Source organism: Zea mays, chromosome 6 (assembly GCF_902167145.1).
Source record: "Zea mays cultivar B73 chromosome 6, Zm-B73-REFERENCE-NAM-5.0, whole genome shotgun sequence".
NCBI lineage: Eukaryota > Viridiplantae > Streptophyta > Magnoliopsida > Poales > Poaceae > Zea > Zea mays.
This window is the reverse complement of record NC_050101.1, coordinates 160797433-160815733: the sequence shown is the minus strand read 5'-3', so window position 1 is coordinate 160815733 and position 18301 is coordinate 160797433. Positions and strand designations below refer to the sequence as shown.

The 18301-nt window shown below is 44.0% G+C and overlaps 2 protein-coding genes across 6 annotated transcripts; both read right to left on the bottom strand.

The window, feature by feature from the left end:
* Positions 1-994: 994 nt before the first annotated feature.
* Positions 995-1699, bottom strand: LOC109940574 (uncharacterized). Its single transcript, NM_001365075.1, has one exon. It carries the CDS (start codon positions 1466-1468, stop codon positions 1250-1252), a length of 219 nt encoding a protein of 72 aa, NP_001352004.1. The 5' UTR covers positions 1469-1699; the 3' UTR covers positions 995-1249.
* Positions 1700-14284: 12585 nt separating this feature from the next.
* On the bottom strand, positions 14285-17647 carry LOC100284820 (uncharacterized). Of its 5 annotated transcripts, none has more exons than XM_020539015.3 (12): positions 17184-17647; positions 17022-17116; positions 16891-16948; positions 16535-16729; positions 16183-16262; positions 16014-16096; positions 15649-15700; positions 15482-15550; positions 15172-15258; positions 15023-15087; positions 14762-14929; positions 14285-14666 (listed from the first exon to the last, which is right to left on the bottom strand). In XM_020539015.3, the coding sequence occupies exons 1-11, from the start codon at positions 17338-17340 to the stop codon at positions 14782-14784; spliced, it is 1089 nt and encodes a 362-aa protein (XP_020394604.1). In that variant the 5' UTR covers positions 17341-17647; the 3' UTR covers positions 14285-14666; positions 14762-14781. The 5 variants fall into 5 exon arrangements, with proteins under 5 accessions (XP_020394604.1, XP_020394605.1, XP_035815532.1 ...); XM_020539016.3 differs by having other exon boundaries at positions 14826-14929; XM_035959639.1 differs by having other exon boundaries at positions 17245-17550.
* Positions 17648-18301: the final 654 nt, after the last annotated feature.

Sequence of the window (18301 nt, the reverse complement as noted above, 5' to 3'; positions counted from 1 at the left end):
GGAGTGCCATCAATTATCTTGATCTTATAGGGTGGACATCGGACATATACATAAACGACGGGAGTAATTGTGTGTATGGTATTAGATAAGGTCAGATGAAAGAGGACAAGGAGTAGTAGTCGAGTAGAGGAGGCCGAGCAGGAGAAGTGAGACTAGAGAGACAAGCAAATAATGCTGTGAACGGGGAGGTTTTTTTTTAGAGAATCTCCTTTCACGTGTAAATGTCTATAAAGAGAACAATTAGCTAAGAGAGAGAAAGCATGGCACGAAACACATCGCTTAGAGGTCTCAATCTAATCGGCCACACGAATGTATTCCAAAACCAAGACCTTCGCCCATGGTCTCTCCATCCGTGGCATAAAAGTCAGCTTTTATCGATTTCAATCTCTAATCCAATGAAGATAGGGATGCACTTGTTATTCAAACGTACGAAGACTTTGTATCCTTTTGATGTGTATTGCCTTGGATACTAATAAAATTGCTTCCTTTATCAAACAAAAAAAAAACGTAGAAAGCTGTTGTCCTTAAAATTAGCCTTATTAGTATAGGTTATTTCATGTGAGTTTTATAAATGTTAAATAAGTTGGTATGTCATGTAAAGACGAAGAAGAGAGATAATAAAAGTTTTATAGAATAAAATTAGTACCACATGAAGAAGAAGAAGAAAACTTGTCTATATACACTGTTTTCAATAGCAGGGAACCTTAAAAGTTAGGAATTAGGAAATGAAACAAGAGTGGCCTCAGAAATAGTGCTCCCCACTAATCTCCTATTTATCTAGGAAAAGCTATGACGGCGGCCGCGTATACAAATATTCGTTTAGCTAACGACACGACAGAGGATGCTGCACTGCAGAGAGCTAAAAAGACACTCCACATCATCACAACTGACACCGACAGGGATTGCATACAAAAACCACACGTGCCATAACCATAACTACGTAATTAGCGCGAAGTTTGCGTGCGTACGCTCTCTTGACCAGCATAGCAGGAAATAAAAAGGCTTGGGTTGCCGTGCAAACGTGTTCGTCGCTGCAAAAGGACGGCGAACGAATCGCCAGCAGAGCCGACCAGGACCAGCTGCGACCGCCCGTCCAATTAAGCACGACATGATAATAAATGACATAGTACATAGTACGTACTACCGGTAAGACAAGGTAATCACGGCCGGAGTAGACTGCACACCCGCCTGCACGCAAGAGGCCGGCCGAGGCACGGAAAGCTAGGGCCAATCAGTTCGGCCAGGCCAATCAGTCATCTCGCGATCCATCGTGCATGCACCGTGCGACGAGCTGAGGCAGTGATGAGGCCACCACACCACACCACCCCAAGGCTGCCACTCTGGCCGGATGATGTTCCTTGGTCGACATGCCGCCGGGTCGGGGCCGGGGGGGCCCTGCCTGAACGTTCCGCTCGCGCCCGCGCCCGCGCCGAGGAGCAAGGGACCACTGTCGCTGGCAGCATCGCATGTTGCACGCACGACGCGTGCCTGCCAGTGCCAGACCCCAGGATCAGGACCCCCCGCGGCTGCCTGCCCTGCCCTGCCCTGCCGCTGCCGCACGCGAAGCTGGAGCGGACCGTGCCTCGCGGGCGACCGGCGGCCGTCCACCCTCCACCGCGTCGTGAACGCCCGCCGCCCGCACGGGATTCGTCCACCACCTGGGGCCTGCGGGGTGGGGCCGTGGGAGGGGAGGCTCACTAGTCACTAGCGTACAGGGGCCATAGGGGTCTCGATGATTCCGTTCACTGTACATGGCGGCGGATTCGGCTAACTCTGTGTGCTAGGCGCCGAGCCGGGTCAGCTGGATCCGAGGACTGTGCGGACAAGGACGTGTGATCGAAAAGGTAATTCCATTCCATGTGTGCGAAATCAGAACCCTCCAGCCTACGTGTCGACCGTTGAATGGAGCTTAACTTTAGCACACACTCATCTTTTCCCATCCTCCATTAGTTATAGTAGTTGCCATTTGGGCGTGTTCGTGCGAGGCAAACAAGATGTAAAGGAGGTGCTGAACTAGACAAGGACGCTAATTAGATTACAAATATATTAAATTTGAGTTTTGAGACTATTGTTTTCTTATGGAATATACGAGGATCTTAAGACAAGCTTGCATACGTGCTAGCAATTTTTCTAAGTACTAGATTGTAAAAAGTATTACTAATACTTATATCTTCAGACCCTTGTCGTTCGGGTTGATAATGAGTTATTGCCAACATGGTTAGTACTTTGACGTGAGTTTTAGACTAACCCGGGTATGAGATTATGTATTGTGCAATCATATCTCCCGGCTTGTGACTGCAGGTGTGCAGTACAGAGACGGTGGTCGACGATGAAAGTGAAGATCATACGGGTTCGTGCCGATGGGCCGGGAGCGATGAAGGACGAGCGCTCGGCCTTGATCGATGGATTGGAGAAGCCATGTGACTACCTTGGTGGCTGACACTTGGGATATGCACCAGTGTGAGGACGTGGCAGAGCGGATCGTGTCGTTGGCGTAGTCGAGGACTGGTGGGACACATGTCCAGGACGTCGGGGGATGCGTATGGAGTACGCTACTCATGACAGTTTGGTGGTTGATCGTCAAAACCACCCCAACGTTACAGAGGGCTGGTTCGTTGGGCCTCAAAACTTGGTGGTACGGTTCCGGCGGGAATCGAGGGCGGCACATGGTGTCATCACGAAGGGTGTGCCGAGGGGTGGCAACTTCGTGAAGAGCTCGTGGCCGTCGAATGGAAAACCTAGGAGTTGGTTCATTTTGCCCCTGACTGAGTGGATAGGCTCTATGTATCTAGAGGTGGTTTATAACCCCCTATAAAATAGGTGGGAGGGCTAGTTGTTTCACCCATATCTTTTGGCACTTGTTTCATAGCACTTAGTTTTCACTCCTAGGTTGCTAGAGTTTTAGCGCGGAGATCCACATGTGTTTCATAATCTGCATCTATGTACTTGAGAATGTGAGAAAGTGTGACCGCATCCACACTTGGCACATGGTGCTTTTGAAGTTCAATTCAAATCTGATTTGAGTTTGCACTTGTTTGAGTTCTTGCTCTTCTCTCCTCCCTTCTCTCTTCGGATTTTGGAAGAACCTTCTAGTTCTTGAGTTGAGGTTTGTTTTAGGGATTGTCTTGGGGTAAGATATAGCCTTTGGATCACTACAATCATCTGGTTCGAGCAGTTTGTGGTCGTGAACTGATCTCGTTTTGTTTTGAGGTGAGAAAACCCCAACAAAACCCCTTTCAACTCGAGATTTTAAATCTATTTGCGGAGTTTTGATTTGTTCGAGTTCAAACTTCATGAAACATCTTCTATCCCTCTGCGCTTGTTGCTATGAAAATTTGAGATCATTATGTTCAAGTTTTAATGCACGGTACAACCACTCCACTGCGCGGCACTGCCGCTACCCGTCATTGCGAGCCATCATAGCAGCACTGCCAGTACATAGTGTGTGGCTCCTTTGTGGCCATGTAGCTCCATTTAGTGGATGTTTGGACGGGCACTGCCGCTGCCCGTCATTGCGAGCCATCATAGCAGCACTGCCAGTACATAGTGTGTGGCTCCTTTGTGGCCATATAGCTCCATTTAGTGGATGTTTGGATGCTCTGTACTTTCGTTTAGTCTAGGTTTTGGATATCAATTAGAAGGACTAAACATACGGTAAAACTAATTGCATAAGTCATGGCTAATTTGTGAGACGAATCTGCTAAGTTTAATTAATTCATGATTAGCATAATTTTCATGTAGCAAAATATAGATTCGATTCACGAATTAGCCATGACTTATGCAATTAGTTTTTATATTTAGTTCATGTTTAGTCCTCCTAATTTGGTATCCAAAACATGAACTAAACTTTAGTCCAGGAGATCCAAATACCCTTTTAGTATTGGTTAGTGGCTAGAACCGGTAAGGGATGTCTAGAACGTGGCTACTCTACAGCCACACCAACCACAGTTGAAGCCACTAACGAGTTGAAGATATCAATTGGTACCGGCCATAAAACAAGTACTGATCGAAGAGTGAAGACTGACAACTTTAGTCCCAATTATTATTCTTTAATCAACTTTAGTACCAAACTCGCAATTATTATTACTTAATCAATAATTAGTAGACACAAATGCACATTCCACATGGTCCTGGACTCCTGCCCTGCATATATATCCACACACTTGTGAGTGTACCCTCTCTTAGCTCCAGATGACCAGATGCCAGGATGGGACTTAGGAATCGTATCATCATTGTCTTGTCACCTGACATTAGGCGGTCCCCGTCTATACAGCATTCATATACTGCCCAAGCACATTACCCAAATTCAACTCGTGAGAGTAATTCCCAGGCTTTTGCTATTTCAGTTATGTTTTGAGAAGAATCTGGCACAGTAACGGTCGGTTTAATTTCTGCTGTGGATCATTGCAAATAAAAAAAAGACGTAATTGGACGCCGTCTTTGCGACTTTTCTTCCATGTGATAAAGTCCGGCCTGTTTGGATAGTTAAGGTTTACTAGTCTATATTTTAAACATCGATTAAAAGGCTCTTGGATATCAACTAATTATAGTCTAATAGCAAAAACTAATGATGACTAATTAGTGCATATAACTTGTTATAATTTCGTGATTAATCTAAATTCAGTCTACCATTGAACGATGCATGGACATACGTACTAAACTACGTACTGTCCGGCAATCCAAACTGACAATCGTATGACTACTGCATTACTTACTTTCTTACACTGAATAAATACGAACACACACACACATATGTCCGTGGTAGTAGGGGGGCCTACCGACATTATGATTGCTTGTATGATATATGCAGGATGATCCAGGCCGGCCAGATCACTCTTTCTGCCTCTTGTATTTTCCTGAGACATCTGTCGCTAGATTCGCACGACACTGAAAACTACAACGTGATGAATTGTCCTTCTCTTTGTTTCCGATCCCCCTCACACCATAGATATCACAGAGACTGACAGGTCCTCTCATGGTAATGGAGAGCTAGCGCTATCCCTGACCTGAGCTGACCAGGCAACGCTGATGCAGCAACGGTACGGTGAGAGCCCCGGAGAAACCAAGACCGTTGCTGTCTGCTCAATTCCAGTGAAATATCTACTCGACCTGGTTCAGACCTTCAGGGCCTTTCCATTTTCTTTCTTTCTTTCTCCATCCCTCTCCCTAACCGCGTCGCAGTGTTCGATCTAAACCTGGGCACCGCCATCGTTTCGATCACTTGCTTTCTGTTGGCGCTGGTTTCGTTTTTTGAGCAGAGTCTGATTTGTCTCCATAAACTTATCTTCGATCTAGAAAACACCCTCAAACTCGAATATTGTATAATTTTTAAAAAACGAATGAGTTGCATATCTAAAATAGCTCTGATCATGGTTTTGCCACATGTAGCTCGTGGACTCCGTACTTTTTTATTTACGTAATTATACCATGTTTTACTAAATATAGGCGCTCCTAAATAATCCCAATAAAAAAAAGAACAACTACGAAGTTGAAGCGTCTTCAAACATTACAGATTTGACATAAAGCATGTCTCCATGCATTCAAGGTTTTCTAAAAAAAATATCTGAATTTCATAACGTGAGGATTTAAAATAAATATTTGCACTCCAAACGGTCTATTTTTTTTAAAAAAAAGATTTGGAGCCACTAAGTTATATATTGCAGCCATACCTGTAACTTTGATGTAGACCATATCATTGTTTAGGCCGTCTATTTTTTTTTAAAAAAAAAACTAAAATATAATAAATTAAAACAGAACTATATGTATTTTAGTGTTTTGGAGGTTTGGGTGTAGCAACGAGGAGACAAACGAGACTGCAAAAAAGATTTATTGGTCCTATTGTTCACTCTGTCTTTCTAGTCGTCTGATCCGTCTCCGTTAACAACCCGTTGGCCTCCAGTCATCCACACTGTACTACGTGCCTCCTCGCCAAAAGAGATGAGCGAGATCATCAAATAGTATATGCCATCACCGGTAATGGCCCTTCAGTCTTTCAGAGGCCAGATAAAAGGGTATAAAAGCAGATGGTAACACAATACCACGAACGATCAGAGATTACAATGGGCTCTGATCTCTCTGATTCCCCATGGAAAATTCCTCCATTAGGCCTAGTTTGGTAGCCACAAAATCTGGGGAGATTGAAGGGGCTAAAATCAACATCTTATTCAATTTTGAAAAATAAGAGAATTTTAGCACATATAATCCCTCAGTTATTTTAGCTCCTAAACTAGCTCTTAGGGGATGAGAAAGTTTATTCCCCCACCGGAATGTAAATAGAGAAATTCTTCCTTGGGTAAACGGGGACGGGAAACATTCTCCATCTCCGTTCCCCGCGGGGACCCGTTAAATCTGCACGTGATGATATTTTCGTGTATTAGTTAATGACAAAAATAAATAATTACCTTGTTAAGAGATTACTTATTGTACACATATGTTTATTTTGATGTACACATAATAATTTTTTACATCAACAGTACATACAAGTGAAAATGTTTTATATTAATAACAATGATGTATATCTTAATTATAATTTAATCGGGGATGGGGATCCTCGTTGAAAATTTATCCCCGCAGGGAACATGAATGGAGAAGAAATATCTCCTACACACGTTCGTGGGATTCCCGCGAAAAAAAATTACGTCACAGGAACAAGTATAGAAAGCTATTGCTCGATAGAGAATTCTCCATTCTCATCACTAACCACGAAAGACGACACATGACTAGCAGCCATTCCGAAATGTTTGTGCGAGGACTGTTAATAAGTGCGGAAGTTGAGCGGCACCAAAACACACTTTGTGGGGATAACGTCCGGTGGCTTGCCCCGGTCTCTGTTTGCCGTGTACATATATGAGGATCACAGTCCAGTCAAAGTATAAGTGAGTGCATTTTCAATCCAGAAAACTAGATTATTTTCGTGGTGATGAATTAGTTCACAAAGTAATAATAGTTAGTGGAAAAAGAGAAGAAAATGATTTCGTGTATAGAAAATTATCTCGGTTAAAGCCGATCTGGACGCCAAACACTAGAATAAATCACGTGACGGTGCTCTCTGCAGAGGCGCGGATGGTCCGGACGCTGGATCGGACGGTCTGCAACCTGGATGCAGGAGCGGCTCCTCTCTGCGTACGTCCGGACGGTCCGCGACTGAGACTCGGACGGTCCACGTCTGAGACTCGAACGGTCTACGATGGCGCAGAGGGTCGTCTTTTTCACAGCAGACCTAGATCTCGCCTCCTGGGAGGGATCCGTCGGGACAAGACATCCTAGGGTGTGTCTTGATTTTAGCAGGCTGCCCAAAACGCGTCTAGTCGACGTAGAGCCGAAGAGAGGTGAAGATTCAAATTGTAGGAGGGTAAGCTAGGTCTAAACTAGGGCTACACCTAATGCACAAGGAAAAAAGTCATCTATACTATACTTAAAGCACCGGTTTCAACGGTCGTCCCGCGTCATCTTTTTACAAATAACCCCTCACAGTTATTTCAAATTAATCCGTTGCACGCCTATAGATGCCAAACGGCGGCCCCGCACGGGCCAGACGCCCACGGGCCACAACTCTGGCCCAGACACGTCATGCCGGCGGCCGGCCTGCTGACTTGCCGGACCAACCCGTTAGCTCGTCGTCCCATTTGATTAAATCAGCATAAAATGTTAAAAACGGTGCAGGAGGTGGAGTTTGAACCCATACCGTGATGGAAGAAGAGCGGGAGACACTAGGTAAACCTGTCTAACCAGTAGAACATCATACCCATATGTTTTTAATATTGAATATAAATTATATATATATACTTTTTTGTAAAAAAAATATAATCGTGTCGGGTCGAACCAGCACTACGGGCCGAGGCTACAACCCAATCACGGCACGACGTTCTTGGCTTTTGCAATCATTAGGTCGTTTCTAAGACCACATTGGTGCTTTGGACTCCATGATGTCTGAGGTTGCTGAATTAGATAGAGCAACAATGATTTATCACACTAACAGTAAAATGAAATGTTATTTGTTGGTTTTAAATATTATTAATTGCTACGAAGTAGCATAATTTATATGGAGCGCATTCAGTTTTTATTGATGCCTGACTTTAGCAATCACTCCATATTTTGATCTATCTTTTTTATAAGTTTGAGTTCATATGACTTATTTTAGAAACTTGAGCTCACAAACTTTCTCTTATTTGGTCTCTGTATGGTGGAATTATGTCATCTTATAATCTCTGTTCGTTCAGTCAGTCGTTGTGAACTCTCTTCTAATCGCTCACTTCATTGGCCGTGTTGTACCAAGACATATTGGATGGAGTAAATAATAACATTAGTTAGCCAAATAAAAAAATATTATACGAGAGCAGAGACAATCAATAAAAGATATTGAATTTTTTTGGTGGATAGTTTACATAGGTATTGTTATAAGCCGTCGCAACGCACGGGCAAGGTTTGGACCCGTTACAAGTCGGTTCCGAGTTAATTCCGTAGGTTTTGCTAACAAATCACGCTAGGAATTTAGAATACTAACTGATTCTGTGTACGCACGGATCATCCACGTCGACATCGTGGACCGTACGGCTGACCATTTCGGGGCTCAACAATCTCTAAATGAGAAATCTATATGCTTAACTGCACACAGAAACTATCGTGTAATTTTTGAGCTGAGACGACCCTTATATAATGGCCCGCGACAAGTGAAGGTATATGGCTTCCATCTTGTTTTGTTTAGACGTGTATTAGCTATGTGTGCGTCATCTGAATTCAGCACCGAGTGAGCATGACAGAACGAAGCAGCGGGGATCGGAGGGCGAAGAAATATCATGTACTCACGACAGAGGAGAGGAGGACAGATAGGAGGAGGCAGGCACAGATTCACTCGTCCCGGGAGCGAAGAAATAATTGGTGATGGATGAGGAATAGCGACACCGGACGTTTTACTCGGTGCGTAGGCATGCCCGTCGTCACTCTCTGTCCGTCCGTCCTGCACGCGCGCTGCGGCTCGTTTCTCCGGCGCAATCAAGCTTTCGTCAGGTAGCATCGGCAGAGCGACACGATGTGCGGCAGCAGCAACCACCAGTAACCATGTGCAGCGAATGCGTTCCAGTCCTGTCCACGAAATCACAGCCCCTGCAGCTCGGACAGATAGAGAGCTAGAAAGGGGGTAAAAATCTGCTCCAGGGGACAGTGACGCCGGCAGTCTATCCTACACCTCGTGTACGTGGATGGTGATTGGGGTATCGTGCACTGCAAACTACGCTGCAGCTGATGTATTTTTACAGCTGCAATTCGCTGTCATCCGAAAGCAAGCATGCAGCAAATGTTGTCACCACTTTTCAGATACCTGGCTGTACAGCCTTCACAGCCATTTGCCCGTCTCCTAGGACAGTCTGTGCGCCGCCTGAATCAGACGGCAAGCGCGCGCGCGCGGCGGGGGAGGGGAGCCAAGCGACGGCCGGTCTCGTGCGCGGCCGACCCCGTCGACGGGAACATGATGACGATGCAGCAGCAGCAGCCAGCAGCTCGACAAGAGGAAGCAGATGCACATAGAATTCAGAGCTAGCTGATAGGGGCAGCACACACACCTCACGGCTCACAGTCACAGAGAGCGAAATGATCCCAGGACGACTCGACGACAGCACCCGTACGTACGTGCGGCGCACGACTCCTCCCGCGCCGGTCGCTTTCGAGCTCCTAGCCGTTCCAAGAACAGGGACCGGGACAGGGGGCTGGCAATGCAAACGGGGTCCAAGGACAGCGACGCCTCGCCTGGCCGCTCTCCGGCGGCGTCGGCCAGGACACCGTCTGGTGAGCCGTGAACGGTGAGGGGACGCTGTCCGCTGGGGGCGGCGACGTCTCCGGCAGTTGACCTCGGAACAGTGGAGGTGGGCTCGCCCCGCCCGGTTGGAGCCATATGCGCGCGCCCTCGTCCGGACGTAGGGGCGTAGGGCCCCGCGTTTGGTTTGGTTGGGTTGGGTGCCTCGTCATCTTGTCTGGCAAGAATTTGTCTGGGGGGAAACTGATGGTTTCTTTCATGTGTGGCCAGACGGCCGGTGCAAGGATCCAGACGCGTTTGGTTGCTGCGTACTACGACCGTGGTGTACACTTTTGATTGAATAACATGAGAATAAATGAAGAATTTCCAATAATAATTCAATATTACCTCTCATTAGTTGGTTGCATCTTCTCCTCGTGCGTCACTACTTGTATTGACTTTATCTAAGCATTTCTTTGGTTGTCTGTATATCTGAAGCATGAGTTGCACGAGTGTAGGCAAAACAAATCAGTTTGAGACCGTTTAGCTACATCCACTCATACGGAAAAAAAACGTTTCCGATCAGCTTGAATCGGGCGAGCGTGGGTGCGCTCGTCCAGATAACCAATGAGCCGGTATAAGAACCCATAGTGTAGATCCGAAAGTACAATTGTAAAACATTAATATGAGAACAGTTGCTAATTAATAGAACAAAAGCGGCACAGTTCATCATTAATGCTCAGGCAACCTCAGTTTCATCCAGGCAGGCGATCGTTTTTCTGCTTGCCTGGGCCTGGCCGCCTGGCGTTGTTGGCTGGAGCACGCATGCGTACGTCCAGGTTCGCAACCAAAACATCCATCCAGGTGACCTGCTGCGCAGGCAAAACGGAGGCAGGGTGTTAAACAAACACACGCGTAGGACGTGGTACGATGCCAACAGCGACTGCTGCCGGGAGCGGATGGGTGTCGCCGTACGGAGCTACTACTATACTATGGTCTGCCAAGGTCCTGGTGTAGTGGGGTTGGTCCGGAGATGGCGGGGTTTTAAGGATGTGTTTGGTTCGGTGTCAACGAGGGATAGGACAGGATTAACCCTGAGTTGATCACGTCCCTTATTTTTCTTATTTTTTGAGGGATGATTCCATTCATTATTTTTGAAAAATATTCCTTGATCCTGACTCTGGACCTCTAAACCAAACATGGGTCAAGTTAGAATAATCTCACCCCATCCTTCTTCATCCTTCCTCATCCATCCATCCAAACACTACCTAAGACGCCTTTTCAATTTTCTAACGGACTATTCTGCAGGTGCTTTGAGTAGTGGATTTCTGGTATGAAGATTATTTTTCCACAAAATTGAGTTGTTTGTTTATGGGATGGCTCAAGGGGACAAACGTTCTGCCTCTCAAATACCTTACCTAGGCATTCCGGCGAGTTACAATAACCTGTTTTTCAGTCAGATTTTGCAAACATTTTTTTACCAAGATGGAGAAAACGTCGGGTCCATGGAAAAGAAAGAACAGCATCTTAGACGTGTTCGGTTACGATGATATTGGAGGGGTATAAATCTCTCCATATTTAAAATTGAATAATTGAATAGAAGTCCTCTTCGATCCCTCCAATCTCTGCACAAACGAACGGGTATGCTTTTAGTGCTTGTTCGGTTATTTTCAATCCATATAGATTGTAGGGATTTGATATGGATTAAGAGAGATTTTGACTTATCAGAGATTTAAACATTCTCAATCACCCTCAATCTATATGGATTGGAGTAGAACCGAACATAGCCTTAGGGAGAGATTAATTTTACCTACTACCTCATATCTTAGTGGTAATACCTACGTATCATATGGGCTTCTATCTGTTAACAGAATGGAGCACATCAAAAGTGGAGAGAGTATACTTCACGAAATCGTTGTAGCGTTCTGTGACCTAGGGAGGGCCAATAGTAGAACTGCGAAAGTCGTATTGGAAGTGCAGAATTCATATAACAAATCAAAGTTTTCTTGTGGCGGCAGTTATGGAATGGTAAACTGCAGGTTGCTCAATGCTTAAAAAAAAGGAGGGGATGGACGGGTTATGGGAACTCTATTCACTGTGGAAAACGAAATAGTTAATCATATTTCTCTTTCATTGCCATTTAGAAAACCTCGCATGGTGCGATATTTTTGTTGGGAATTGGGAGGACATCCTAGTCTAAGGAAGACTTTTGGGAGTCATGGATGCAAGGCTAGATAACTTCTCCACACAGATCAATCATGTTTGCCTTTGCAGGGATAGCTTGGGCCCTGTAGAATACTAGAGATAAGATGGCCATCAAAAGATGTTTCCAGGCAGGGGTGCGTATGGGCCTAGTGCCATTAGGGTGTTAAAGTTTATTGGGCTTTGACTATTAATATTACAATAAAACTTAAAATAAATATTGAAGGCCCATTCATAAATTATACTAGGGTGATAAGTTTTAGCCGAGTTTTTTTTTTGCAATTTAACCTTTTTTTTAAAAAAATACTCTGCAAAGAACGAGCTCTCTGAACCGGAGCAGCCCGGCTCGCTCTTGACGTGTGGGCTCACCGAGGATAAGGGGCTCTACGAGAGTTTAAACTCACAACCTATTGTATGAGAGACTTAAACGCACCGATCTAGCCAGTGCGACTGCAGTTTTATTGTGTTATATGTTGAATTCTTATGCTAAATATATGTAATCTATTATTTTTAAAATAAAAAATGTAACCGTGTCGTGCCCGTGCCAGCACTACGGGTCGAGATGGTGGCCCAGGCACGACACTATAGTCGTGTCGTGCCAGACAATGACACTATACTAGTCGGGTCGGGTCGTGCCTAGACCGTGCTTTTTCGTGTCGTGCCTGGGCTGGCCCATCGTGTTAGTGCCAAATGGCCATCTATACGCATGGTGGTGCCCGGTTCCGTGTGCCCGGCCGGAGGCGGTGGCGTTCGACACACCTTTGCAGCTGCTGCGGCAGCCGGCGCGTCGATGCCACTCTGGGAAGTTTGTGTGGGATGTAAGGTAGCGATGATGGCGGAGGTAGCCTGCTTTGTCCTGGGGTCTTGGCCTGACGATTGTGTTGGGGGTCTTCTTGAGCGAAAGCCTCGACGACAACGACGCCTATGGGTGTCACACTCCCTAGCACTGGCTTTCTTAGGTGAAAGCCCAGTCCATCTCGGACATGCGACGGTGGCGTCTCCGATGTCACTACCTTCCTCTTGGCCACGTCATCGCCTTTTGGTGTTGATTTCGCTCCTCAACATCCGGTATGCGGTGGAGGTGCGGTCTTGCAGCGTGAAGTCGGAGCTGCTACGTTAGGGGATGTGGCTTGACAACGATGGCGTGAGACAAGCCTCCCTTCTTCGTGGCCTAGATTGCTTCGGAGGCTTGGCGTTTGCGGGGGTGGGCGGATGATTAAGTTTAGAAGTCTTGTTGGTGAAAAATCGACGCTGCCTCGCGTGGGGTGCCTCGAGGCTTGGCAACAACGGCACACCGCGGTCTTCCTCCTTTAGTGTCGGTATTTAGGTGTAAACGTCGTCGATTTTCTCTTTTGGAATTGTATCGCCCGTCTTAAAGAGTTGGAGCTGCTCGTCCTTTATGTTGAGCTCGGCAACCTTGGATGGTCTTTGTGTGTGGGGCTGTCGCTGTCTGGATTGCTTGTGCACCCTGTGTAGGTTTTGGGCCCGGTTTTCTTTAAAACTGGGTAAATTCTTTTCTTCTTCTTTATTAAGAGGCAGACCTCCTGCCATTAAGTTTTTAAAAAAGTTTTTACTCTGTTTGATACTTCAGTTATGTATGTGACTATGTCTATTGTGGGCTTGTGGTAAAGTTTTTTTTCAAAATTTTACTCCGTTTGACCTTTTTTTCTCGACATAAGAGTTGCATGTCATTGTATTAAGAAGAGAAAACAGAGGTAAGAGCACTTATAAAAAAAAGGGTGAGCTGCATATCATTTCTGTTTGACATAATAGTTGTTAATTTCTGCTTCACTAACATAAATTTCACTCATGCAATCTCGTTTCTCGACAGCTTTCAAGTTTGAACCACCATTAGTTTGAGATTTTTCAGTCTATCTTTTGAACAGGATAACTGGCCAAATAATATCCTGGTCATTCAGATGAGTTCAACCAAATTTTTATTTTTCACTTATGGGGCGTTTGGATCCCTTCATTTTAGAGGAATTAAAATTCACTCAGTAAAGTAACTTATTTAGTTTGGAATTTGACCTTCCACCACTTTCCAAAGTTTAGATATAAGCTTATCTCAAATTCATGGGGTAGAGGGTGTGAAATGATTTTATGCATTAGTAGAATTGATTTATACTCTGTAACTTACATGACACTCTTCGTCTCACTCCTCTATAGTAAAAATGTAGCACATAAATATCTTCGACATCTTACTAATAATAGTATACAAATATATTTTGCATAAAACCGAATTAGCTTAATTGATATATACCTAAATTACTATTATTAGAATGGAATTCAATTCCAATGATCCAAACGGGGCGTTACCCCTTTTAGCTTCCAATTCACGGGGCATGATACTTCTCATAGAATTTAACAATGAGTAATATAGAAAATATCATTAAATCATAATTCTGCATTCCAGTAAAGCATGTAAGCTATCCATACACTATCTAGAATTTTTTTTCCTTCATAGACAATTCTTGAAAGAGCTTTAGTGACTAGTAACTCCCTTTACATGTTCATACTGTTGCTATTATGCTTTGCAGACCAGCTGTGATTGTTCACAATCCCTAGTCAAAGATCATTTTGACCCGATGTATTATCCCTTCCTTAGATCTCACTGATGCGGGAGCCTTCAGCAATGGGTCTGCTCTTGTGAATAATCTGCTGGACTGACTTGTAAAGAAAATTAATTCTGATTCTCTTCCTCATCTTGCTTAGCTTCTTGGGCCAATTAAACGTTTTCCTATACATGAAGCAACCAGCATTTTACTCTGCATATCTCTATGCCATATTTGATTTGGTAAAAATCCATGCATTGACAATGAAGTGTCTTCGTACATTAATACATTATTATCCCACTAACAGATATGAACTTCTTCCTTATGTGTCCTTTCTTGGCTACCTGAACTAGAACCAATTCTTGTTGAATTGTCTTCAATTGGAAGTTGCTGATATTGGGCCGGTGCTTCTGTACTTCCAGCTGTTTCATCATCTGAAGATCTATCACTTCATATATCACAAGAAACAAATTCTGTTAGGTTTCTGCAACCATTGAGTCACATATCTGCAAATTATCTAGGATGGTATATACAGACTTACTTCAACGAATAGATGATTAATCCAATGGCCACAACTGCGAATGCTAGGTAGTACAACCTGTTTATCTGTAGATTGCATATGAAATATGTGAGCATATTGGGTAATATGTTACCATTTGGAACAAGTATTCTGGGTTTAGAAAAAATCACCTCTTGCTGATAGAATAAAACTCGAATGGCGACTGCCCACATGTCAGATGTTAGCAGTGAAAGGTTGAACAATGTAGCTCCACTCATCTGCAAAAGAGCACAAAAATAAAAAAAGCTAAACTATTATTCAACTGATTGAAATTACAATAAAAAGTCTGATAATATTTAGTCAACCACTATTATTTAAACAGATCACCATTATTCTGTGTTTATTTTTAATAAACCATAACCATTTGACAGGGCCTAAGTTTCTAGTGTTGCCTCCTCCTTGTGAAGCTCATGTCATGCCTGACATGTTGGAGATCTTAACCTTAAGAACGAAAGGAGCAACTGTGTAGAATACGAAAATTGCCACTGCAAATCCTGCAAACAGACTTATCTGGAACAAATGAAAAAGACAAAAGCAGGAATGAGTTTCCAGATAATAAAATCAGTGAGGTTTATGGGGAGTTTCACGGTAGAATGTACTTTTCTTACCATTGTTGGAGACCATGTAACTGCTTCTAGGCCCTTCCTTTCAAATACAAGTCTAAGGTTCATCAAGTTAAAAGATTACAAGAACCTGGGTCATATTTATAGTTACAACTTTTGTTCCAAAGAATTGTGCTGTTAGTTTAACTTGACAAAAGGGAGACAATATATAGATGTCATTCGACAGATCATGCCAGTTTATTTAACTAATTTTTAAGATTAATATGGGTTACACAGTTACTACTTTTTTGTTCCAGGAAAACTGTGGCAAGAGTTTAACCTTGCGAAATAGAGCAATGTATGTGATTACCAATAGATCATGCCAGTTTGCTATACAGGTTATATAACTAATAATGAATTTTTGAGGATACATCTGCGCTGTGCTGATCAGCAACCCAAAGAGACCAAGCATTGCAACAACTTCAACTCTATCCTTTTTCTTGACACAGTATTCCTACACATATGAGGAAAATGAAATGGTTATTGCCACTGTGAGAAACCGTTGCTGATAGCAGCAGATGCATGTGTTGCATGACTAACCTCCCCAACATTGCTAAATGCAAAACCAACTGTCCCAGCAATAACAAGGGCATCCCCCAGAAGTGGTATTTTTTTCGGATCTGCAGAAAAAAATAAGATTTACATGTGAAGTAAACAATTATGTAACTACAGAAACTAAAGGTATATTTCGACCATATCGTTCATAAAGCCTTGTTTACATCTACAGCTATTGCATTGCAATCTTATGCACCGCTAGTATTGGTATTCTTGATTGTTCTGCTACCGTTTCTTTTAAGGGAGATGGTATGGACAGTCCTAGCACTACGATTTCCGAGTTCTCAAAATGTTGTTGACTTTCTAATTGAACTGTAGGATGCCTGGAGTAGCTTACCTTGCTCATCTTGAGATTTTGCATCTGAAAGCAGCACAAGGGCGAGCCCTGCCACACAGGTCCCTGCCCCCACGAACTGCCAGAGTGAGTATCTTGTGCCCAGTGCGTACCAGGTGAGCATGACGACCCATACAACAGTCCAGCAATCCAACAAAGTCACACTGGTAATGTATGAGTACTGGTACGCCTTCACAACTGGGACATTAGATGTCGATCAGCAGCAGCAAGAGAGACCTAACAAAACTTCATTGACTTGTGACTGTGTAGTGCGTGTCTGTACTACTCAGTAGCAGCAAGAGAGACCTAACAAAACTTCATTGACTTGTGACTGTGTAGTGCGTGTCTGTACTACTCACCAAGATAGTTCCCCTGTACATCAAAGAAGGCCAGAGCTAGGTACCAGTACCAAGCTATCTGCAAGACAACTCAAGACAGTGAGCTATGAATCGCAACAGTTTCCTGGGTTAGCTGATGCAGCTACTCTTACTTGCAGCTTCTGCCGTCGACGCAGGACGATTGGTACATAGACTAAGGTCAGCAACAGGTAGGCTAAGAAAGACTGTGTCAGTGGGGCATCGACTCCTGCACGATGTTCATGGTAAGTAACAAAATTTACCACTATCCAGATAAGAATCATCAAGTAAATTACCATGGACACCAACAAGTCTGTGTATTCTGGTCAGCTCAATGAGAGGTGAAAGATTGAATACCAAGATTAGCAATGAGGGAGGAGGCGAAGCTTGAGGCGGCCATGGAGAAGGCGACGAGCTGCCCGAGGAGCAGCACGAGGAGCAGGCTCCATACATCCCTCTTGAACTCCATCAGGACGAGCAGAGCTCACGGCAGCCCGGATCAGATCAGTTGCAGAAAGGGGAAGCTTATTATACGCCGGCGAACAGAGAGGGAGATGGAGCAGATGAAATGAATGGAAGGTGGAGTCTCGACTCGAGAGCGCAGGACCGGCTGGTGGACGGCGTGCAATAAACTAACCGTCGCGGGTAGTTAGGGGCACCATGTGCCAAGCGACGTGCGACCTGGCCCACCTGGGGATCTTGTCATCGGCTGAGCAAATAGCTTGTCCTGCCGTCGTGATCTCGTGCTTCACGGAAGTTTATTCGGTGGTGATAAGGGTCTCATTTAATATAGAGTCTTTTAAAGGGTTTATAAGGGGTTAACGGCTCTTCGTAAAGAACTCGTCTTCGTAAAGAACTCATCTCTTTAGGATTTTACACACATTATATCTGTTATCTGTATTTATAATCAGCGTCTTAGAATTATATCATACAATATCTTAGCCACCTCTTATACTTAAAAACGAACTGATGTGTCAGGTTTGTTTGTACATGTCCTAATCAGTTTTTTTTTTCAAACGGAGATTGCTGAACGAAATTCAGGGCAGGCTGTAGAAAGGAGAGGGCCTGAATATCAGACATACTGGTATGCTGGGAACAAGCACGTATAGCAAATACTGTGGTCCACCATAACTCTCCTGTCTTACTGTGCGAATAACCAAATTCGGAGACACTTTATATGAGCGCCCAAAAGTCTTTCCTTGTCTCATTGTGGTCCAACGTAATTTTGGAGAGTAATGTTTCGGTTCTCAAATATTTTTCATTAGACACTATTTTTGGAGAGTTTACCAACTATGGGTTAGTTTGACAACTCCATTTTTTTAAAAAGTTTTCTATTTTCTCAAATGAAAATGAACTAATTTCCTTAAAAAAATAAAAATCTCTTAAAAATAGTGTTACCAAACTATCTTAAATA